Genomic DNA, 24,547 nt, shown 5'->3' on the forward strand with positions numbered 1-24,547 from the left:
GTAACACTCAACCATGCAACCTTTCCACACCACCACCCCCTTCCACCTCGGCCCTTAATTTGAACATTCAAATGAAGTTCAAGAAAACATAATCCACATGCAAGAGTATTTTGCAATTCTCGTTTGCTATCGGTCGCTGTTTACATTGTTGCAGAGCTAACAGATCTGAATTATATTTCCAGCTCTGTATTGCTTTCATTTTGAGTGTTCGCCAATGCTCATGGTGCATCTGACCAGCTTGCTTTTGGCAAAAACTAAAATGGCACTGCACTAAAAAAACACTAAGGTCCCAACACACATGGGTGGCACGGTAGCACAGTGGTTAGCACTGTTGCTTCACGGCATCAGGGACTTAGGTTCAATTCCCGGTTTAGGTCACTGTCTGTACGGAGTCTGCACTTCCTCCCCGTGTCTGCGCGGTTTCCTTCGGATGCTCCGGTTTCCTCCCACAAGTCCCGAAAGACGTGTTTGTTAGGTGAATTGGACATTCTGAATTCTCCCTCTGTGTACCCGAACAGGCACCGGAGTGTGGCGACGAGGGGGTTTTCACTCCATTGTAACTTCATTGCGGTGTTAATGTAAGCCTACTCGTGACACTAATAAAGATTATTATTATGAGGTTCACAACATTCCCAAGTGGTCCGTGCTTCATTACAATTACACTGCCGTTATCTTAAAGACGAAGCAGTGTGGAACTACTTCCTCAAAGACACTTCCTCTAATTTGCATTAAGCCACACCCAATTATACTACAGATTTGTGATATGTGTGACGTTAAAACCTCTCACCGAAATGATGCAAAGGTTTGTGAACTGAACTTTCTGAATTCTGCACATGATGGTCTAACTCACTGAAGCACTGGAGGGCATTCACTCCCAACTATGCTAAGTAGTAATTCACTTTGTTAAAACCAGTTCTCATTGACTAATGAAAGTACTATATTGTGCTTGTTTGTTGGTGACAGACAATGGGGATTATTTGTATCTTTAAATCTATCTTGCTCTCGCAGAGGAAGTATAAAACTGCAGGAACCAGTACACAATGATACATAGCATTAAAATTTGTTTGTTCAAATCTGTGCTTAAAATCAGGCCATGAAAATAGAGATATTATGAAATGCTGGGCAAGGTCTCAACTGTATTATACTGTTACCTTTAGAAACACATGAATTGGCAGAACATTGTTCTCAGAGTGTGTGAAAGTACTTCACACAGAAAATTACTTGACTGCAGTATTATACCAAATATAGCCACATCTTTTGCTGCCATTTGTTCAGTATGGATCTCCAGAGACTCTAAGCTACCTTCTGGGATTTACAATGCAAAACTAAGCCCTGTCACCATATAAAGAAGCTGGTTCATTGCTTCTTATCTCCCAAAATCTGACCTAAAAAAAACAGTACAGAAACAGTTCATGTTTTTCCTATTTTTAGTTAAAAATGCATTATTGGCATGGCTCTGAAGCTAGCTGTTGATAGCTATACCTGATCTTGGGTGTAATTCTCCCGGAAAATTTCAAGGTGTGGTCACCGGCAAGAAAGAGGTGCGATTCCCACTGTGTGGCTCAGCGAGATACCGATCACAGCCCACCTACTCGTTGACGTTTTTTAGAGGTTGGGGTGATTTGCGTCGCAAAAGACATGTGCGGGGCCTAAAGTTGCCGGCAACGTGGCTCCTCAGACTAATGCTGCACTTTTCAGCCATGTCCCTGACCATCCGGGGGATCCAGTGGCCCCAGGGCATCCCGGGCGTGGTCATCACATCTGTCCTGCCATTTCTGCCAGCTTCACATTGTACTGGCGGGATTTCATTTTATTAAATTTAGAGTACCCAATTCATTTTTTCCAATTAAGGGGCAATTTAGCATGGCCCATCCACCTAGCCTGCACATCTTTGGGTTGTGGGGGAGAAACCCACGCAAACACGGGGAGAATGTGCAAACTCCACACAGCGACCCAGAGCCGGGATCGAACCTGGGACCTCGGTGCCATGAGGCAGCTGGTCTAACCCACTGCGCCACCGTGCTGCCCTCAGCAGGAGGAAGAATTGAAGGGCCAGTAAATTTGGCTTTAAGATGATTCTGCACATTTAAATTACGATGTAAATATGCTAATCTAGTTCACACCTAGCGAGGACGTGAACCAGATTATGTCACTGGCTGGAGGCGGGGTGCAGCTCAAAATGATTTCTTCCTGGTCCACATTGCATTATGACCCTCTCGCAAGGGTCTCCGGCCATAATACGATTTGCACCTGCATGAGTGGGGCTGGAGAATCCCCCCCCCCCAACTTAGTTTGAGGTCAGCCTGCCCAAGAAAGTCTTGAACTTTCACATCCCTCAAACCCCACCGGAAGCCCATTGAAACAACAACCTGGCAACACATTTACTAATGTGCTGCAAAGGTTTAACAAAGTCTTTCCTCATTATTTTGCAGAGAATGTGCCAGGGCCTGGGGTGTATCCGGGGGTAGCCAAGAGGTGGGCTGTGGGTGGAGGGGCACGGAACATCATTGCCGCAGCCAGCAAGCAGCCATGTGGCTGTGCACGCTGCTGACTGCCACGGGTCATATGGGTATCACCCCCAGCCATCCCCTCAGTACCATCAACGGATGGGCGCGCTCCAGCGTAATCAGTGCCATCTTGTTGGCTGGAATGAGTGTGGGTGGGAAGAGGAGTGCTAACATGTGGCTGCAGCTTGTCAGCCTCCTGAGTGTCAATCCCGAACCAAGGAAAATCTGGCACCATTTCCCGTTGGAATCAATCATATTCCGCGTGGTCCCGGTGCTAGTCTCTTAACGGTTGGTGAATTGGTCCCGGTGTGGTGCCAGTTTTGCTGCCAGCTCCACTAATCCTGCCCCAGCATCAACACGGGCGCGGTTCTTCCAAAAAAATTTAGAAGTTAATTTGTGGCGGGTTTTTCAGGGGCTTTCCCATCGGCTCTGCTGGCAAGTTCCCCATGACTATTCAATGACACTTAGTCACTTTTTTGGGCCCTGGGGAGTTTCTCACCAGTTTAGCTCACAATACTTTTTTTAGCACTGGGGAGCTGAACTCAGAGATCGGGCCGCCATTTTGAAAGGGGTGCCCCGATCTCTTAAGTGAGCTTGTGGGTTCCACCATACCCCTCACCATAGGGAAATGTCACTCCCCACAAACATGGACGTTACCCCAAACCCCCAAGTGAAGACACCCTATTATGGGGTCCCTGGGAGCCCCCCCTCTTCAGGCCCCCCAAGGCCCTTACAGCACCCTCTCCCTTCTAGGACATCCACCCATCACCCACCAAACCTCCCGGAGTCCTCTACGTATCTGCCCTGCACCCCAACTCCTCTAACCCCCCCCCCCCCCCTTCCCCACTCTCATTTCACGGGCATTGCACCCTCGCCCCCTAGCCCTTGGCAGTGCCATCCTGGCACTTGGACACCCTTGCACTGCCACCTTGGCACATAGGCAGTGCTCCTGAAACATGGCAGTGCAAGGGTAGCCAAAGTGCCCGCGTTCCAGTGTGAAGGCCAGGGGGCCACCCTGTACTTAGACTCGCCGGGTGCCGTTCCGCCTCGTTGATGTTTGTGTGGACCTGCACTGATCGCCGCAGGCTGCAGCCTCCCTGGGAGGCCGAAGAATTGAGAGAGGCCGGTGGATCCCGCACATATAGGAAGTAATTAGATTTACGACCAACTTCCGTGAGTGTCATTCGATCCGGCCCACTTGGGGTGGGGTTCCAACTCCGACGTCCCGTGGAGAATCGCGACCATAGTCTCAGGAACAGAGAATCCGGCCCATGACGTTTTAAATTAAATATTAAAAGAAAGCAAAATCTGCAATGAGCACAGTACTTAAATGCAAGTGTTTCAAATCTCAAGGGTGCAAAGCCACATGGCGAGTGCATTTAGCCGCGTATGTTGCGACGCTCACAACGCCAAGAAACACAACGCTTTTGAACATCACTCAGGATAGATGGAGAGGGCTCAGCAGGAAACCCCCCGTCCGAGGGCACACATAGCCCCATTTTGTGCACTGAGGAGCTCCATATGCCAGAACATGTAGCGAAAGATCGGGTCACCATTTTTACATGGCGTCCCAAACTCTTGAGCCACTGTCGTGACCCCAGACCCCCTTCAAGGCCCAACCCACTATGAGGGGGTCTCCCCAGCACCCCCCCAAATCACCCTCCCACATCAGCGCAGGACAGTACCAGCTCAATTGCCACCACATGAAAAATGCCAGCATGGCACTCTGGAAGTGACAACTTGGTACACTGGCAGTGCCCCTGAGCAATGTCAGGTTGGCACCACCAGAGTGCCAGGTTGCCACTGAAAGGGGGTTTGGTGGCACCAGCAGTGCCAGGGTACCACTCTGACCAAAGGGCATACACCTGGGGCCTCCAATCACCTGGGAGAACCCCACGAGTGCCATTCTGTCTGGTCCTCAATCGTGGACACCAGTACAGAGCAGCGCTTGCCCACAGTCTCCGAGGCAAAAAGGATAGATCCCAACATCTCGGGTGCCTCGGGAATCTGCATATTACAGTGAGACTAGCTGCCTCGCTCTAATATGCAGATTTGACAAAAGGTGATCCCGCCTACAATGGGAAGCATTCACATCGCAACGTTTCGCAACATCGCGTTAAATCCCGCGAGGCTTTGCGAGCTGTGTAGATCTGGAGCGGCGTCCCCGACTTCTATCGGCCGCGTTTAGCCACAGCGCGCTGCTTTTCGGGCTCAGCGTCACCATTTGATCTCGCCCTATGTCTACATCACTATATTTTTGAAAGGCTTGCTTTCAAAGTCTTCAGACACCGAGGCCATGATCAAAATCTTTCTCCTCATATTTTAGAAAAAGGGAAGGTTCCAGGGTAGTTGCTCACTATCAGCTGACTTTACTCATAACTCGTTACTGATGGCGGCCAAATGATTAAAGCAGTCTTCACATCATTGCCAGAGAGGCAGATGGGCATCTTCCTGCTAAGTTATGTTCACTTCACTGAAGTAATTAATGCCAAGACATCTTAGAAAAGAATCTTTCAGGAATATCCAACTGTCTGCTGCTTCCTCCGCCCCCACAAAATTACTACCATGGCTCTTTAAAAAGATAATGGGCGGGCTTCCCCGACCCCCCACCAGGTCGGAGAATCACTGGGGGGGGCGGCGTGAATCCCGTCCCACCCTTCCGACACCGGCTGCTGAATTCTCCGCCGCCGGTTTATCTGCGGGGGCGGGAATCGCGTCGCACCGGTCAGGGGCCGTTGGCAGTGGCCCCTGCCGATTATCCACCCCATGATGGGCCGAGTGGCCACCCGTTTTTGGCCGGTCCTGCCAGCATAAATAAAACCAGGTACGTATCAGCGGGACCTGGCTCTGCGGAGTCCTCGGAGGGGTGCAGGGGGATCAGGCCCCGGGGGCTGCCTTTACGGTAGCCTGGCCCGTGATCGGGACCCACCGATCCGCGGCAGGTCTGTGCCATGGTCCTTTCCCTCTGCGCCAGCTGCTGTCAACCTCCGCCGTGGCCGGCGTGGAGAAGAACCCCCTGCGCATGCGCTGGGTTGACGCCAGCACATGCTGGCACTCCCGCGAATACGTCAACTCGCGCTGGCCGGCGGAGGCCCTTCGGCGTCGGTTGACACGGCGCCAAGCCCTTCCGCACTGGCTGGCACGGCACCAACCCCGCCAGTGGTTAACGCCACTCCTCGGCGCCGGCACGGCCCACCCCACCAGTAGAGGTGAATCCCGCCCAATCAATCTGTTTATGCATAGCTGTATTCTTTAACATGATCTGTGCTTTGAATAATAATTATTGTCTGTGTTCTGTAAGAGGTAAACCACATCTAGTAACTGGAGCAGTCTAGACAGTGTACAATAAATAAAAATTGATACTTGCATTACTGAGCTTGCATGAAAAGCCACACTCCAAGGACATGCTTTAGAACTAGTATTTAAAATGACTGCTTTGCTTTGAATTGTTTTCTATCCATAGCAGGAAATACATGGAGGATGTAAAATAATTGAAGCATTTCACAAATAAGCAGATGGGGATATCATCACAGTGCTGGTCGTTGTTCAAGTGCGGTATGGAACCAATTCCAACAGTTTAATCTATAATTGCGATATTCAAGTATGATTCATTTGGACAGTAGGAGAACTTCATGCTCACTACATATTTTGGGCACAATTTAATGTGCAAAAAAACAGAGGTTGGGTTTTGGACACGTATAGCAGGGTCTATCTCAATGCCTGCAGCAAAGCATGCGGTGGTGTGGGGGGTGGAAAGTCCCGCCCATTGTGTCGGTCATGACCTTTTACTGTGTGCGAGGATCAAACATAATTCTGCTGAATTCCCAAATAAATCACTTTAAAAATGTACTCACGCCAGGAACCTAGGGGTTTGCCACTACCCTTCTCACCTCGCTTCAAATCCAGCTCACACTGAGCTGTCTTCATTGGTTACTGGCCAATGTGGAATGAATACAGGCAGCTAATAAGCTTAACAGGGCAAAAACTCTTCCTGATTGGCAATTTCGATTAAGATACACCACAGGAAGGTTGGTGTAGGGAATGGGAAAAGATGGCCTAGAAGGAGATGCACCTCTGAGGTTCGAGCTGACAGATATTAATGAAACAGTAGAGGAAGAGGATTACTCTACATTACTCTGGCTGTGCTCTACCTGACCTCTGAGTACACAGTGCCCAGTGGGTACAGAAATGGGATGCATTCTGTATCTCAATACCAATAGCCTCACCTTGATAAAAAAATTAAAAAACAAATAATTTGATTTAAGTTTTGAATATTCATAAGGTAACCTCTGACGCAGTGCAGGTTCCCTTGCTGATAGTTCTCAAAAGGTCCCAAAAGCAATAATGTTTAAAATGACAAATGATACAGCAATAATTGCAGGACTTATTGTGCAATTTCATACTCTTACCTGCCTGGTTGGTTGTGACAGTGACTAAGACAGATCGGTCATGGTTAGGATTCAGGTTTGTGACTCCATTTACTGCAAAAACCTCAAAGGTGTAATTGGTGTGCGCCTGAAGATCAGTGATGGAGACCTTGGTGTTTTTCAAGCCCGTCTGCTGGGGAACAAAATGAATCCCACTCCCACATGGATTGCAGCGGCTGAGATCATTGGTGCATTTCTTGCAGATAACATTGTAGGTAACGTCATGCCTGCCCCCGTTGTTCTGGGGAGGACTCCACTCCAGGATCACAGATGTCTCATTGATGTTGGAAATCAGGTTCAGCGGAGCAGAGGGTGGTCCTGGTTAGAGTGGAGAAATCTGGTGAATGACAACTTCATTGTGCTTGAAAAATTTGATACAATATTCAATCCACTTAATCCTTTTTAAGACATCTTAAGTGCATTTGTTGAAAATAAATCACTGTCAAATATTTTGAAACACAATAGACATGAAGCTTTTTGTTTTATCATCTTGGTTGAGGGACTACCTTCCAGTTCATTCATATTAACCTGGTTATCTTGGATTTCTAATACTTTATGTAATGGCCAAGGGCAAAAAAGCAAGTAAAAACATAAAGCTGCCACGAGATGAAGCTCACAGATACTGAATATAATCTGCTTCAGTGACATCAGCAAAACTGGTGCAGTCTTACAGAGCACTGTCAAAATTAACTATTTCTGTTTTGTGTATCTTTGTCGTACCCTAGACAAAAGTACAGCATAAATTACTGCAAATCAATCTTTGTTCAGATGCAACAATTGACTGCACTTGGTAAACCTTTCCATTGCACTCTGAATTGTATGCAACAAAAACACTTTTAAGGTTCTCAATACACAAGAGCATGGACCGCGCTTTCAGAACAATAATCAGAGGGATAAATGTGTAGTTGAAAGATTGGAAGGAAATATTTCTAGTTTATTAGAGGTTCATTTTGTGGATTGGACTTTTCAGACTGCATCACAACAGAATGCTCTGTGTTCACGTGGGAAAATGTCCCACACTGCATAAGAGCTTTTTGGAAGCAAAAGTCAATAATTATTATGTGGGACAGGGCACGACAGAGTCTAAACAGGGAACCAGTGAGGCGTAAAACTGGGAAGCAGCTGCTTGCAAGAGCAGAGGAGCAGCACACTAAAGAAGAGAGACATGGTTACACAACAAAGTGGAAGCATGAAGCTCAGCAAAAGGAAAAGTTGCATTGTGCACCAGCTTGTACTGAAGGGGTAGCCATTTCTAAGCCAGCTAGAGCTGCGAGCTGTGCACAGTTACAACCACCCCATTATTAATTCAATTAAGTTTATAAATAGCAACTGAATCCTTTTTTTGCTGTTCTTGCGCAAGAAATAGTTTAATTTTAAGTCAAGCGGCCATGTTGATGTTGCTAGAATGTCTTTTGGGGTTGTTTGCTAAGCCCTTGGAAAAGCATAGTTTGCATGCCATGTAACTTTGAAACACCATTACCAAATCTCGTTAGCAGACTTTGAAATGGGACTATGCAGTTAATGCTGAACATTTATTTTGAAATGAAATGAATTAATGCAATGTGTAACGTAAGATTTAAAAAAAACCTCTGTAAGAACCTCTTGGACTACTTTTAGTGACATGGGGTTAATGCTCCACTGTACTATAATTACATTTTGTTCCAATAAACATGTACAAGCCTCACTGTAAAAACATATCCTTGCAGACAGTACCCATATAATTCTTTTTTCACCAAAGGAAATCGATGCTGGTAACATGCAGCTTGTGTGTTCGAATTCCTTGGCTTTGCACTTGGTCCTGAGTTTGTTAGGAACTGGGTTCAAAGAGCAAAGATCGGTGGCATTGTGTGTTTTTACTACTGGTATTGATCTTCATTGAGGGGAAAAATTAAAGATAATTAAAATGGAATGATTTTAGAAGGAAATGTTTTAACAAGTACTGTATATTTCACGAGTACTTCCAGAACTTGTTACAGGATAATAACAAACATTAAATAATAAAACAGAGCAAGGATGACTCCTGCCATCGTGAGGGTTTACTTCCTTCTACGCACTATTTTGATTACACTAGTTAATGCTTTGTGCTTATTCTCAATGGATTACTGGCTAGATTAAAATATCCAAACATGAATTTAACAAAAAATGTATTAACCCAGTCCTGTAAAAACAGCACAACGTTGAAATAAAGCCTGCTGATTTACATTGAGTGAATAGGATTACTATTTGGAAAGATAACATCTACCAGGAATCAATCCAAATTCAATGCAGTGCAACAATCTGTAAAAATAAGATTGAATATGGCTCCCTGATGGTTAATGGAAAGCAAGAACGTGCATTTATATAGTGCCTTACACAACTTCAGGATAACACAAGGCTCAATATAGCCAGTTGAGTATTTCTGAAAAGTAGTCACAGTTGGAAAATAGCAGCTAATTTAATTGGTATATACTCAGGCACACACTAAATTGAGTTCAAGATTCAGCCGCTATTGGGCAGAATTATGTCAGTGGCAGACAGCAAAAATTGAAAGTGGAAGTACTTCTACTCTCTTGCTCTGTCCAATTTCTCATGCGATTACAATTAGAATTGGAAGCATCAGCAGCGTAGATGTGCAGCTCTGCGGCATAGGGAGCTTTTCAGTAATGAAACCCGCTGTCGGTTGAAAACCCAGCAGCTATTAATAATAATTAATAAGGGGATCAGGGGTTATGGGGAAAAGGCAGGAGAATGGGGATGAGGAACAAATCAGCCATGATCGAAAGCCAGAATAGATCCGATGGGCCGAGTGGCCTAATTCTGCTCCTGCATCTTATGACCTTATGCTTTCTGGTCAAACAAGGATGCTCTGCATCATGGCCCAAACCTTCCTGCCCTGCTATCAGGCTTGAAAGCACAAAGGGTATTTTTCAAGATTACACTGGTTTCACTTTATTCGTGTGTGCATCATCATTATTTGTTGCGACTAGCTTAGTTAGAGAGCCAAATTTAACTGGAAGGCCTCATGGTTGGCACGTATTAATGGTTACAGGAGAGTTGGGACATTTTCTTTATTGTGGAAGAAACAATGTTGTATCTTTCCTGTTCAATCTTTAGTGAATGTTCATGTCAGTATCCAATGTTGTACTTGCCACTCTGTGGGACATGGTCGAACATGCAGACTCAGTCGGCCCTCATTTCTATGCATTGTAACAGAGATTGTCTGAGCACTCTAAATGGGGATAATTGAAATGTGACAGGCAAACTCAAATCCCAGCATGGACCCTGCCAGCCAACACCCTGAAAAGAGCACACAAAGACAATACTAACACCATCTTTTGGCCCCTCATTTTCTTACCTTGACTGGCTGTTCCCATGCACCACCCCGACACTCACCACATCTAGGACACCAGGTCCCTCCCACTTTACTCCTCCATACCCTTGGCCACACCTTCTGTCCTCCCTTGGTTCTCTCTTCTACCCCTCCGTGCCTCAAACCCCACTCCACACCACCCTCACCTCCTGAGCCACTGACTCGTCCTTACTGAAGTATTGTGGTTTCCATGCTGAAGTATGCATACAGAAATTTAGTGATGACAGGGTCCATGAATGGTCTCACGACCAAACAGTCTACCACCACTCAATTTCCCAGGCTCAAATATGAAGAAGGGCCAATCTTGGTCAAGACACCAGAGGGATGCCTGAGGAACAATACCTCGACTGAGTCACAGCCTTTTGTAAAGTAATGGAAAATGTTGTGTGTGAATGATGTGGGATGTAAACAAAAGGAAGAAAGTAATAACATTATGCAAATTCTACTGTTTTACATCTGCTCCATGCTTTATCTGTGGAAGCTATTTGGTGTAGAGGAGAAAAACGTTCCATCACTGGAGCATATTGCAAGTATATTACGCAAAGGAGATGAGAAAAATTTCAATTAAGAAGAAAGTCTCCTTATTCATATGGATTTCAAAACTGGTCTTCAAAAGCCTACATCTCAAGTTTTGGAAGGGATTTTATGAATGATCTCAGAATCTCTTTAATTTCATCATTTCCAGCTGATACCCTCCATTTTTTGACCATGAGCTGATATGGCTTGTAAAATCAACTGATAAATATTGTCAACTCATTAAAGCAGAAAGGCATATTTCTGTGGAAATGAAGGATGGTAAACAAGAGAAATAAGTTATTTTAATATTCTTAAAGGATCACTGTATTGTTTTTGCTTCTTTCCTGACAGATCCACATAACACCAGCATTACTAGATTTCTTTCAACAGATATGGAAAGTGTTTAGTTTGCTGGAGGCCAGTTTATTCAAATGGTGGTGCTCAGATTACATTACCTGTTAGCAAAAGTTTCTTTGGCATTCTGCACCATTTATCATTCAACATGAGAAACAGATTTACATTTAATGCTTCTTTCCAATTTCAGGCTGGAAAAGGGTAATAAATTTCTCACTGAACGTCTGTTAACAAACATTTTCTGAATAAGATCCTGTTGCCGACTTAGCAACAACACAACTGGCTTTCAGCATGTCACTTGTTTTGACTCTTTTACCAAACATATCACCATTTTGAACAATCTTACAGTGGAATTATTACACAAAGTTGAAGGAGTGTGTTCCAGAGGGCAGGGCACAAGTGCCTGAGAGAAAGGTCAGTGATGATAGAAAATATAATCGAAAGTACAAAAGGGCACAAGCAAGATTGCAAACAATAAACTCCCCATTAACAGACAGCATTCAGGAATGGTCTTCCAAGAAAGCAAAGTTTAAGGGGGGGGAGAATTGTTAGAAAACCAGTTAAAAATCAGTGAAATTAAATCTATAATTTGCTAGAAAGCCCGAGGCAGCCAAAAGAAAGCATTTCGAAAAGGCAATTGTCCTTTGTACCATGTCAGATAATTGTGTGGAAAATATGGGGTGGCACGGTAGCACAGTGGTTAGCACTGTTGCTTCACAGCACAAGAGACCCGGGTTCGATTCCCGGCTTAGGTCACTGTCTGTGTGGAGTCTGCACATTCTCCACGTGTCTGTGTGGGTTTCCTCTGGGTGCTCCGATTTCCTCCCACAAGTCCTGAAAGATACGCTTGTTAGGTCAATTGGACATTCTGAATTCTCCCCCTGTGTACCCAAACATGAGCTGGAGTGTGGCGACTAGGGGACTTTTACAGTAACTTCATTGCAGTGACACTGATACAGATTATTATAATTTATTATTTTGGAAATACCTGCTGTGATTTAGGCTAAAGGATTGGGCATACCATCTATCCAACACTTTGCAAAACCCATCTTTCATCTTTACAAAACCCAAGGGTTTTAACGCATCTTCTCCTTCACAAAGGCTGACTAATTCCAGCTTCATAATACTGTAGTCATCTTTTTACACCTCTGCGGTAACACACATTCATCCCTTTATCACCTACAGACTCTTCTATTTCTCCAAAGCTCTCTGGGCTAGCCTTCCAATCTCTTACCTCCACAAACGTTAGCCAATTCAAATCTTTGTAGTTTGTCCCATATGAGGTTTACCCATCTACCCATTTACCCATTACACCTGTCCTCATTGATCGATGCTGGTCTCAGGTGCAGTTGAACAGCCTGTCAATATTTTCTCTCAGTGTTTCCACATCAAGAAAAACAATCTTAAGTAAATACTGGAAAGATTTTAGCGGCATAATCTGGAGCTGATCAGTAATTAATGCTTTTAGCAAAACATTTTGATTAGATTAAAGACTTTTCTGAAAATTGTTCCTTTAAAAACATTGGACTGTAAAATCTGCAACATTAAAGGTGTAAGATACTTCTACAGAATTTGTCTCTGCACCAACATTAGCTGCACATGGTTCTTTATCAAGGTCCCATTTTTCAAATGTGTATAGGTCAAGAAATCGCAGGTACATACAATGTGGTTTCTAAAACGCAGGGGCAGGATTCTCCGCCGGTGTGATTCTCCGTTTTGCCGGCGCCCGGGGATTTCCCGACGGCGTGGGGCTGCCCCATCGACCGGCCGGCATAACGGAGAATCTTGCCGGCAGGTCGGGGTAGAAATGTGGCGTGGCGGGGTGGAGGATTCAGCCCTTGCTCCTTTGTGTAAAGGTTCCCACAATTCAATTCCATAATTGAAAAATTAACAATTTATCTATAAAAAAGTTAACTGTTGAGAAAGTTGTATCTGCAGGTGTCAGATTAAGGAACATATGCAAATTCTAAACATGTGTGACGAATCATGGATATTGAACCAATGAATGTGATTTGTTTTCTGAGTTGAAAGTATAATTAAAACATAGCATTGCATTCTATAGTCTACTATTTAGTATTAGAAACACATATCAAACGATACTAATTCCACTTTATTGCAATATTTTTTTAATTTTTTTTTTATAAATTTAGAGTACTCAATACATTTTTTCCAATTAAGGGGCAATTTAGCACGTCCAATCCACCTACCCTGCACATCTTTTGGGTTGTGGGGGTGTAACGCACGCAAACATGGGGAGAATGTGCAAACTTGACAAACTCTGTGACCCAGAACCAGGATTGAACCTGGGACCTCGGCGCCATGAGGCAGCAATGCTAACCACTGCGCCACCGTGCTGCTCCCCACTCTATTGCAATATGATAATCATGTTGGCATTTCCTTTTCTTGTCAAAGTCACTGATGATTACATTTAATTATTGTGCAAATTATTGTTCATTTTTAGATCTAATACCCATCCAATGAGATGAATGAAGCAATCTGATGTTCTATAAAACTCAGGTTACTTTAACATCATTCTGACAATGCTTTAGTGAATTGGAAAATCTTCATTTCAGGATTAATCCCCAAGTCATTTTCAATTAAATCAAATTGATTTTAGTTTTAAATATATAGTCCCATAGGTACAAAAAGTCTATCGACACTGAATCATCCATCAGACAGTTTCCAGGGTCCATGTTAGCACCTCTATCTTGGGTAGTACTGAAAACAGCTTCTCTCATTACTGTTCTTGGGGTATCCAATAGCTAAAAATTCCATCAAAAGGGACAGCAGGTCCATCGATCATACATTATGGCTAAATAATCCAATTTACAGACTTAACCCTGTCTGTGTCTTCTCCTAACAGAGTTCATCATCACCTTCCTACATATCTCAGCATGGGTCCTTGACTCTTCCAGCTCTGGATTACTGATGTCTTTCCCCATTCCCTCACTCCACTCTTGTGTGCCAAGTGCGACCGGTACTTTGGGCATGAACACAACAGAGATCCCAATAGGGACGATCTTTGAAAATGCATCATAGTGTATGCAGTGTGCAGCTCAATCAACCAGTCATGAAAGCCAGAAGAATTGTTAACCACCGTGACCTTGAACTCTGAAGCTTTTTTCTCTTCATAGTTCGTTCCCACTTTCAAAGGTCTCCTGAAAGAACCTCTTTCATCATTGCTCTTGGCCATCCCCTGTGGTTCTTTTTCTACCACTACTGCTCAGCGTCTGTTTCCCCCACTTGCCTCTTTTTGAATTAAATGTGTAATTAAACACAATGCAGTTTACTTTGTATACACCCTATTACTCTACCAACACCTAAATATCCACTGTTGACAGCTCATTTCAAACTAATACGTGCTCTGTCCTCTTTTAAGTGCAAAATTTAATTAAATATGCCAGCAATCCCCTTTGTTGACAAAAGATGAAAATCCGTTCAGATTTAAATTCCATGAAAGCACAACTGTTCATTCATTTTTTTTAGATCTTTAATGCACCACAGCACATTTTTGATATTAAAATTGCTTCATTGTTGGAATCACAGGCAGAATAAGGGACCTAATTACACTTCGAAAAACAATTGAGACCAAACGTAAAATGAAAATGAGACTCACTTGTACAAGGCATGGACAAGGGATCATTTTCAGCTCTGAAGTAACCCCTTTCACAGATGCAGTATGTCAAAGCTTCCTGGGTGGAAGAGCTGTGCGGTGGACATTTTGAGCAGCTTGAATCTGTCGACAAGGCCTTGTAGTATCCAATTTTACAAGCTGGAAGAAAGAATGGAAGTGTCACCACGTTATTTATATAGCTTTATGCAGAACCTTCTGGTAATATTTTTGAAGTCTCCAAAGTGGGATAACACTTGACTTTTAATGGAAGAGAAATGTAGTGTTAATGTAAATAACCAGAGGAGTAAAGGGATGGATTCCAAAACATTTACATGCCATCAGTTTTTGTGTCTCAGATTTAATAGTTCTTCTGGTCAGAATGTCTTTATTTTGTCATCACTAGGCTATGTTTCTTTAACTTTAAACAGGCAGAGATTTGAACAAAAGCGACAAGAGGGATTTAAAACATTTATGTCGCCTGAAAGTTATAAACTCATCTCCTCTTGTTACTTATCCTTCCTGCTGGTTACAAAATTATCCAGAGTTTTAATTGGTACAATAAACTTCTTCCGACTGCACAAAAAACTGATTAACCACAACTATCAATCAATCTAGCCTGGGCCTGGTTTCAAATCCATAACTGAAGTGACTAAGATTTATGGGACCAGCATTGTTACATAAGGTTGCAAGATGCTTTTGGCTATAGTTCAGCAGCTCCAGGATTGTGTTGAAAAAAAATGAAGAATCACAGAAAAGTACAAAGTATAAAGGTCAAAGCCTTCCCTCCACATCAAAGAAGGCTAACCTAAGAAATCCCAAAAACAAATAATACAGCTCAAGTGGGCAAGGAAGGCTGTCAGATTAAACAAATGGAGAGTGTGAAGCACATTGTCCCGTTAGCATTGAGCATTCCAATGCACTGATTTTAACAGATGTATGGAAACACTATTGTTGCTCATACATTCCTCATTTGGTTAATTTTCAAAAAAATAATGCAGAAGTGGAAACTGATATAGTAAAACCTCCTGTGAAACATCTTAAATATACATCAAGTATTGCACCCTAGGGCGGCATGGGGCACAGTGGTTAGCACTGGGACCGCGGCGCTAAGGACCCGGGTTCGAATCCCGGCCCTGGGTCACTGTCCATGTGGAGTTTGCATCCCCACAACCCAAAAGATGTGCAGGTTAGGTGGATTGGCCATGCTAAATTGCCCCTTAATTGGAAAGAAAGTAATTGGGTACTCTAAAATTTAAAAATAAAGTATTGCATCCTACTGCTAAACTACACTGATGAGACAAACTAAATGCAAACTTCATAAGCTTTTTTCATTAGTCTTGGGGCATGATCTAACCAAAAAAAGAGTCCATTCTTGGAGGAATTCGAGAGGTCATTTGACCCAGCTATCTAAAGGCATTCTGTTGTGTTTTCAGGCCCTGGCAGGGATCCCCCCACACATCCCCCTCTCCCCCCTTACCTCCCACCCCCGAAGCCACATTTAGTGGAATTTCCGACGGGCGGAGTTTCTCGTTACAGGAAGAGATCGGGCTGCCATTTTCAAAGGGTGCTCCGATCTCTTGATCCCCCCGATGTGACCCCGGACTCCCCCAATGGCCCACCTTGCCTGTCGGGGGGGTCCTCGAGTCCCTCCCTCCGCACCCCATCTCACACGTGAAGGACACCCCCGGTCCCGATTCCCAGGGCAGGACTGATGCCACCTCAGCACCATTGCACTGCCATCCTGGCACCCTGGCAGTGTCCCTGCCAACCTGGCAGTGCCATCTGGATACTCTGGCAGTGCCAGGCTGGCACTTAGATGGCATTGCCAGGGTGCCCAGGCGGCACTGCCGGGGATGGCATCAGCAGTGCCAGGGTTCCACCTGGCCCAGATACTAGCCAGCCGGGGGCCTCCGATTTCTTGGGAGACGCCCCCCAATCAAGTGCTGTTGTGCCTTGTCCCCATTTGTGCGAACCAGTGCTGAATGGCGCTTGGCTGGGGTCTCCTCTGGGAGGCCGATAGATCCCGGGAGCTGGTTCTGTCTGGTGCGGATTTTAATCTCATTTAACTTTGCAAGTCTGGATGCTGCCATTGTGGCCGGGCAGCACGGTAGCACAGTGGTTAGCACAGTTGCTTCACAGCTCCAGTGTCCCAGGTTCAATTCCCGGCTTGGGTCACTGTCTATGCGGACGTTCTCCCGGTGTCTGCGTGGGTTTCCACAGGGTGCTCCAGATTCCTCCCACAATCCAAAGATGTGCAGGTTAGGTGGAGTGGCCATGATAAATTGCCCTTAGTTTCCAAAAAAAGGGTTAGATGGGTTACTGCGTTGTGGGGATAGGGTGGGGGTGTGGGCTTGTTTAGCTCACTAGGCTAAATCGCTGGCTTACCTAGCAGGCCAGCAGCACGGTTCGATTCCAAGCGCTGGAATCTAGGGGCTTTTCACAGTAACTTCATTGAAGCCTACTCGTGACAATAAGCGGTTTTCATATTTTTCATAAGTGGGGTGCTCTTTCCAAATGCCGGTGCAGACTTGATTGGCCAAATTGCCTTGTTCTGCGCTGTAAATTCTATGAATCTATAAATTGAACCAGAGCGTAATGTCTCACAGGATCTCGTTGGATCTCGCGAGGCAAAATGACCATCGGGAATCCTGGGAGAGGCCTCCCCGGAGATCTACCAGCCGCATCCCTTCCCGATTCCGGCAGGGCGCAGCCGGTAAATCGCGCCCGAGATTGTTAGCAAGTTTAATCTAAAAGGCAAGAGTATATGCAATTGAACAAAAAGGTAGTTGTTCTAATTTGCCAATTTCTAACCTTAAATATTTCCTTAATAAATAGAAAATAAAACAAGAAAACAAACTGCAAACGCTGCAGTCTGAAATAAAAAATGTTAGGAGTACAGAGCAGATCAGTCAGCATCCGTGAAGAGAAAAAAATATTTTTCAGTGTAATCTTTCATCAGAACCGCGCACACCTGTTGGCTGACTTGCAGTGCATTTCCAGTATTTTCCATGTGAAATGTGCTTATACTGAGAGAAATACAAATTCTAATCTAAATGTTTATTAGGGAGATATCTGCTCTATCTGTATTTTAATGATAATTAGAAAAGTGCACTGGTTTGGTGTTTGAATAGAAACTGGCAGTAACCCACTGAAGAAACAGGGCCAGACTCTTTGTGATGCCACTCTCCGTAGCTGGGTGGAATCCCACAATTGGTTCAGTGCAAAGAAGACCATTCAGCCCATCGTATCTGCGCCAGTTTTCTGAATGTGCAATTGACGTTGTGCCTTTCTCGTGCCTTCTTGCCATAGTCCTACCTATTCTTGTTCAGATAATCGTCGAATTCCCTTTCAACCTGCCTCAACCACACCTTCAAGGGTGGATTTTCTGGCCCACTCCATTCGCCGTAGAAGGTGACCCCTTGAAGCGGGTATCCAGGTTGCAGGGCGAACAAGCCACGCGAAAGCCTCAGTTGGGCCTCCCATAGTCCAAAGATGTGCAGGTTAGGTAGATTGACTGAGAACAACAGTCAATGCGGGGTTAGGGCGGGGGAGTGGGCCTAGGCAGGGTGCTCTTTCGGAGGGCTGGTGCGACTTGATGGGCCTAATGGCCTCCTTCTGCATTGTAAGGATTACATGGGAAAATACAGGGGCAGGTCTCCCAAACTCCCCTTGGCAGATTCAATGGCAGGAAGAGGAGTGAGAATTCTGCGGGAGGCCCAAAAATCACTTTTAGATCAGCGTGCATTTGCAGATCATCCACTGGTGCCCGCCATTGTGGATTGAGAAACCCGCTGGAGGGCGGCGTTAAATTTGTTTGCATCTCGCTAATGAGGTTCTCTGCGGTGCCAGTGGGAAACACTGCCGGCACAAAACACCCTTCGGACAATGTGGTCTCAGAGTGTTCCAGGAGACCTAACTTCCTTTTCAGGTCAACCTTCTTTCTTCAACAGTGGGTCGGTGGCGTTGGGCACATTCTCAATATGGCACCCAGGTAGGATGACAGGCTAAGCATCATCAGGTCAGCCCCACCACAAAATAAGGCACAGAACACCCAATTGCATAATTATGAGGTCTAGCCAGAAGAGTTGGGGTGTTTACATGGTACCCTTTGCAGCATGAAACCACCCCTCATACTCACCCCAACCAACGGGTTTAGTCCCAGATGGGAAGATTCCGCCCCAGGACTTACCTGGGTCAAGGTCCTTCAGGATCCATTGCTCTCTTCAACATGGGACTACCTGCAATCCCAGAAGCATTCACTACTGAATTCTGGAGCTGCCAGAACTGCTAGAACTGCTGATTGATTAGACTGGGTGACGGTTCACACAGGCAGGGCCATTGAGGGGTGGAAGTCCCACTCTCTGCTTGCTCAGGCCACTAACAGCATGTTGTGATTTACCAGGATCCTCTTCCGGGATCCACAATGATCGTTACGCCTTGCGAGATCTAACCAGATCTCATGAGATGTCATGAATCAAATCCCGGCCACACTGGGCGGACCCAATCTTGCACAGTAAAGTGCATACGCTGGATCGAACAGCTCCCCGGCATCTATTGGCCAAACGGAGGAAATCGTTTAGCACTGGTCCCCTCAAACAGGGACTAGGCGGAATGGCACTTGGGGGCATCTCCCAGGCGAACAGAGACCTCTGGATGGCTGGTATCTGGGCAGGCTGGCACCCTGGCACTGTTGGTGCCACCCGGGCACCTTGGCACTGTAAAGCATGCACCTTGACACTGCCAGGGCGCCAGGCTGGCATTTTGCTTACGCCGGGGATCGGGCCCTGCCGTGTGAGATGGGGTGAGGAGGGTCCCCGAGGATTCCCTCAAAGGTGAGTTTGGGCTTTGGGGCGGTGGGAGGGTGGTGTTCGAGAGATCTCTTCCTACTCTGGCAAGCTCAGTGCAGGAAATGACACTGTGCGGCCTCGAGGGGATGTGGGGGGGTCGATCTCCGCCGGGGCCGAAATAGCAACTAAGTGCTGTTAGATAGCGGGTCGTTCCCAACGCTACAAGCACCTGGAATGACCCGGCTAATCCCACCCAGAACGGACTCTGATATTTTTGGATTAAATTGTGCCTGTCACAAAATGTGGATATTGTAAAGCACATAGGGGGTAATGTAATGTTGCTACTCTAATCACTAGATGGAGCAACCATATACATATCAAGCGCCTCCTTGATTTCTGGGAGATAGAGTGGAAGACAGTCGTTTTGAGATAGTTGAACTAATAGTATAGTTAAGAGTGTAGATGCGTAGTGTAATCTTTACTTAATAATATATAATAATAATCTTTATTGTCACAAGTAGACTTACATTAACACTGCAATGAAGTTACTGTGAAAAGCCCTTAGTCACCACATTCTGGCACCTGTTCAGTACACAAAGGGAGAATTCTGAATGCCCAAATTACCTAACAGCACGTCTTTTTTTGGGGCTTGTGGGAGGAAACCGGAACACCCGGGGGAAACCCATGCAGACTCCACACAGACAGTGACCCAAGCCGGGAATCGAACCTGGAACCCTGGCGCTGTGAAGCCACAGTGCTAACCACTGTGCTACGGTGACACCTAGCTAATTCCTTAGTAATATGTTTGAATCTAATTCAGTGCATTATAATAAATTAGCTTTATTTATTAAACACAGCTTGCTGCTCTTTGTTTGCACTTCAACCTTCGCCATCCTGAAAGAATTAAAACAAAGAACACAACAGTGCCCAGCCTTTTTTATCAAATGGAGGGCGGGTGCATGCAATATTCCCTCCAGCAAAATCGGCCCCACTAACTCGGTGATTCTAGGAGTGCCACAGGTGGACAATCAGAATTTGTAAATCACATCCTTGGATGAAGATGAGCTACTTCATCTGAGAGGCTATTATAGCAAATACGGATTCCACTTTGATCAGAATTAGTCCAGTATTAGTCACTAAATAACAATCAAGATTTGTTGATTATCCCCACCCAGCTGTATTGCAGCTCATGGGCGAAATTCTCCGACCCCCAGCAGGGTCGGAGAATCGCCTGGGGGCGCCTAAAATCCCGCCCCCACCGTGGCAGAGATTCTCCGCCACCTGGGAAGTGGCGGCGGCGGAATCTCGCCACTCCGATCGGAGAGGCCCCTGCGGTGATTCTCCGGCCCGGATGGGCCGAAGTCCCGCCACTGGGAGGCCTTTCCCGCCGCCGAGGTTTGAACCACCTCTGGAACAGCGGGCAGGCCCCCGGGATCCTGGGTGGGCGATCGAACCCCAGGGGGTGCCCCCACGGTGGCCTGGCCCGCGATCGGGGCCCCCCCCTCAGAGTCCGGGCCAGTGCCCTGGCTGCACTAGTTTCTTCCGCGGCTGCCACGGCCTTCGCCATGGCGGAAGCGGAAGAGAACCCCACATCGCGCATGCGCCGGCAGTGACGTCAGCGGCCAGCTGCCTCTGACGTCACTGCCGGCGCATGCGCGGACCGGAGAAAGCCTTTCGGCCAGCCCCGCTGCCGGGGGCGGCGGTTTTTTGCGCCGGTCTTCTGGTGGCAACCGCTCCGGCGCGGGGCTAGCCCTCAAAGGTGGGAGAATTCCCCACCTTTGGGGAGGCCCGACCCCTGAGTGGTTGGCGCCACTCCCCTACGCCGGGACCCTCCGCCACGCCGGGTAGGGGAGAATCCAGCCCCAGTTTTCTCAGCATTGACAAGAACTTGAATCAAGGGCCTTTTTGATTTGTTTAATTTAAAACATTACCAAATAGGGCACTTGCACACCAGCCAAAACCAGTTTTAAAAAGATTAAAGTAAAGAAATTGAATGTACCATTAAATCTCATGTAAAGCACTGACTGGGCAAATTAATTCGAAGGAAAATGTACTTTCCTGAAAAGACTGCCGAGGAGTTTGGTTGATAATTATTTTGTAATATATTGGGTGGGGTTTTTAACTTACTATTTGCTTTTTACAACCTTTCAATTTAGATAAGGAAGTATAAATTTGAAACTTTAAGAAAAAGAATTTTATTTTTCATTAGATTGATACTAATTCTTTTTTTTAAATTTAGATTACCCAATTATTTTTTCCAATTAAGGGGCAATTTAGCATGGCAAATCCACCTACTCTGCACATTTTTGGGTTGTGGGGGCGAAACCCACGCAGACACGGGGAGAATGTGCAAACTCCACACGGACAGTGGCCCAGAGCCGGGATCGAACCTGGGACCTCAGCGCCGTGAGGCGGTTGTGCTAACCACTAGGCCACCGTGCTGCCCTGATTGATACTAATTCTCATGAGATGAATGCGACAACCGCTTAACCAAATAATCTACAGCAGTAGTAACATCACTGATTATGCAACCTTGGAATCCCTAGAGCAACAAACACCAAACCTAAACAGTAATCAGGGTTCCTTCCCAGCAGCAGCTGTTTCACCACTTCAGATAACGACGTCGGGTCGGAGAATCTCTCGGGGGGGGAGGGGGGGCGCGAGAAACGGGCCGAGTCCCACCGGCGTGAGTTACGTATGATCCCACATGGCGGGACCTGAAAGGTGTGTCTGCGGGGCTGTCCTGGTGGGGGGGCGGGAGGATCCGACCCCGAGGGGGGGGGCCTCCACGGTGGCCTGGCCCGCGATCGGGGCCTACTGATCGGCGGGCGGCCTGGTTCTGTGGGGGCCTATGTACCCCGCGCCGGGCCCCTGTAGGGCTCCGCCATATTGCCCGGGGGTCGGCCCGGAGACGGGAACCCACGCGCTTGCGCCAACCTACGGTTGCCGTTTCGCGCCGGCTGGAGCTGCGGAGACCAGTCTGGCGTCGATCTATCCCCCTAGGAAGGGGAGCATACCGGATGATCGAGGACCGTTGATGCCGGAGTGGTTGGCGCCGCTTTTCACGCCGACGTCAGATATTGGCTGGGGGATTGGAGAATCCCGCCCCATGTAGAACTGAAATCGAAACAGAAAGTGCTGGAAAAACTCAGCATGTCCAGCAGCACCTGTAGAGAAAGAAAGTTAACGTTCTGAATCCAGCTCTTACTGTTCCTAAGACGTGTCATATTGAAATCAAAATATTGGGCAGAGACTTCTCGTGGCATGCTTGGAGGCAGGAAGGGCATATAATTAGGTGAGCTGGTGGGATAACTGAACTCCCCCACTGCCTCCCCACTGTTGCAAGAATTATGTTGTGTGTGGGAATGCCCATAGTCGACCATCCTGCCCTGCTGCCAACTGAGGCCCTCAATTATTGACCACTTATGGGCCTCATCACCCCACCACTGGTATTAGTCCAGTGGCAGGTGGGCCTGACGCCAAACCCACTGACAGCCACCTCCCTGCCCTTGCTGTTAATGCTGCTGCAACCCTCCCCCCATGACCCCCACCATGTAAAACCCCCACCGCAACCCCACATTAATTACCTGTGGTCTGGGTTGCTCTGTGATCCTGGGACACTGGAGGCTGTCCTACCAGCAGCCTGCCACAAACCCCCACTGGAGCTGCTGAGCAAAAGAGATGCCAGCCTCTGATTGGGGTCTTGATTCCAGGGGAAGCCTTGCCATTGCCTGATTGGCTTGTGGTTCAGCGGGCTTTGCCAGAAAAAGGCAATTCTGGTGTCTTGCCGGATCCCCAAGTCAGCAGGTTGGACTCTTGGTTTCAACAAGATGCCGCCTACTGAGATTTTCCAGAACTTTCTGTTTTAATATCAGGTTTCCAGCATCTGCAGTATTTCATTTGCACATGGCACGGAGTTATGAATCTTAGATGACAATCTAATCACTTGGATAATCATAGAAAATGGCAGGTGCAGTATTGCAGAAGCTGTGCTCTTCCAGTCTTCTAAAATATCACAGTACAATCTTGAGAGCTTTAGGTTGGGGTAAGGTATTCAGTAAGCAATCATTGCAAAGGGAAAATGAGGAAACTCTGGGAGAGATTTAATGGAACAGATATGAGGTGAAGAAGATTGTTATGCTTTGCGACTCGGTCTTTAATTTAAGATAAAATGGAGGAATGAAAAGGGTCATGTGACCTGTTCTGAATTCTGTTGGGAACTAACCTGGGTGGCTTGAGTGTTCAAGATGAGATGATGACGGCATGTTGTCTAACTAGGAAAATAGCGCAAGATATTCATACCTGTAGACAATGGCCAGAGCAGCTATGCAGACAATGGATAGTTAGTTAGTCTCCTTGGTCGCAGGGAGGTAGTGAAATTAACATTTCTACCCAGATGCAAAGCCCAAGTGACTTACATTGCCATGGAGATGGGCTCAGAGAAATAAAGAATCCATAGGAAGCCATTATCGGATTGGGTTACAATTTTGCTAAATCATATCTCAGAGAGAAGACAGTGTGCAAGCACTTGAGAGTTAGAGAGCACTGCTGCCTCCCGGCGCTGAGGCCCCAGGTTCAATCCCAGCTCTGGGTCACTGTCCGTGTGGAGTTTTCACATTCTCCCTGTGTTTTCGTGGGTTTCGGCCCCACAACCCAAAAGATATGCAGGGTAGGTGGATTGGAAATGCTAAATTATCCCTTAATTGGAAAATAAATGAATTGGGCACTCTAAATTTAAAAAAGAAAAAAAAGAAAAAGAGAGTCAGGTGGTGCAATAGAATGGCCTTGTCACGCCCGACTCAGTGAAGCTTTGAGGCCATTGAATTTCGCGAGTGCTATACTGGGAACACCTCGTGAGATCTCACGATAAACATTGGGGTTTCACCACTTATAGAGTCACTCATCCACGAAGGGAGATGAATGAATCAAGGCTGCAGCTGTTTTGTGACAGCTGTCAATCATAGCCCACTATTAGAAATGAATGAATGGCTTGC

General features: G+C 46.3%; 1 protein-coding gene across 1 annotated transcript in view; it reads right to left on the bottom strand.

Annotated features, from left to right (window-relative positions):
* Window positions 1-24,547, bottom strand: part of epha4l (eph receptor A4, like) — a 145,438-nt gene that overhangs the window by 58,665 nt on the left and 62,226 nt on the right. Inside the window, exons 4-5 of the mRNA XM_038815627.1 lie at window positions 14,770-14,925; window positions 6,917-7,252 (exon numbers count right to left, since the gene is read on the bottom strand). Of these exons, the coding sequence (XP_038671555.1) occupies window positions 6,917-7,252; window positions 14,770-14,925 (492 nt within the window). The remainder of the gene's footprint in view (window positions 1-6,916; window positions 7,253-14,769; window positions 14,926-24,547) is intronic.

Source organism: Scyliorhinus canicula, chromosome 13 (genome assembly GCF_902713615.1).
Source record: "Scyliorhinus canicula chromosome 13, sScyCan1.1, whole genome shotgun sequence".
Lineage (NCBI taxonomy): Eukaryota > Metazoa > Chordata > Chondrichthyes > Carcharhiniformes > Scyliorhinidae > Scyliorhinus > Scyliorhinus canicula.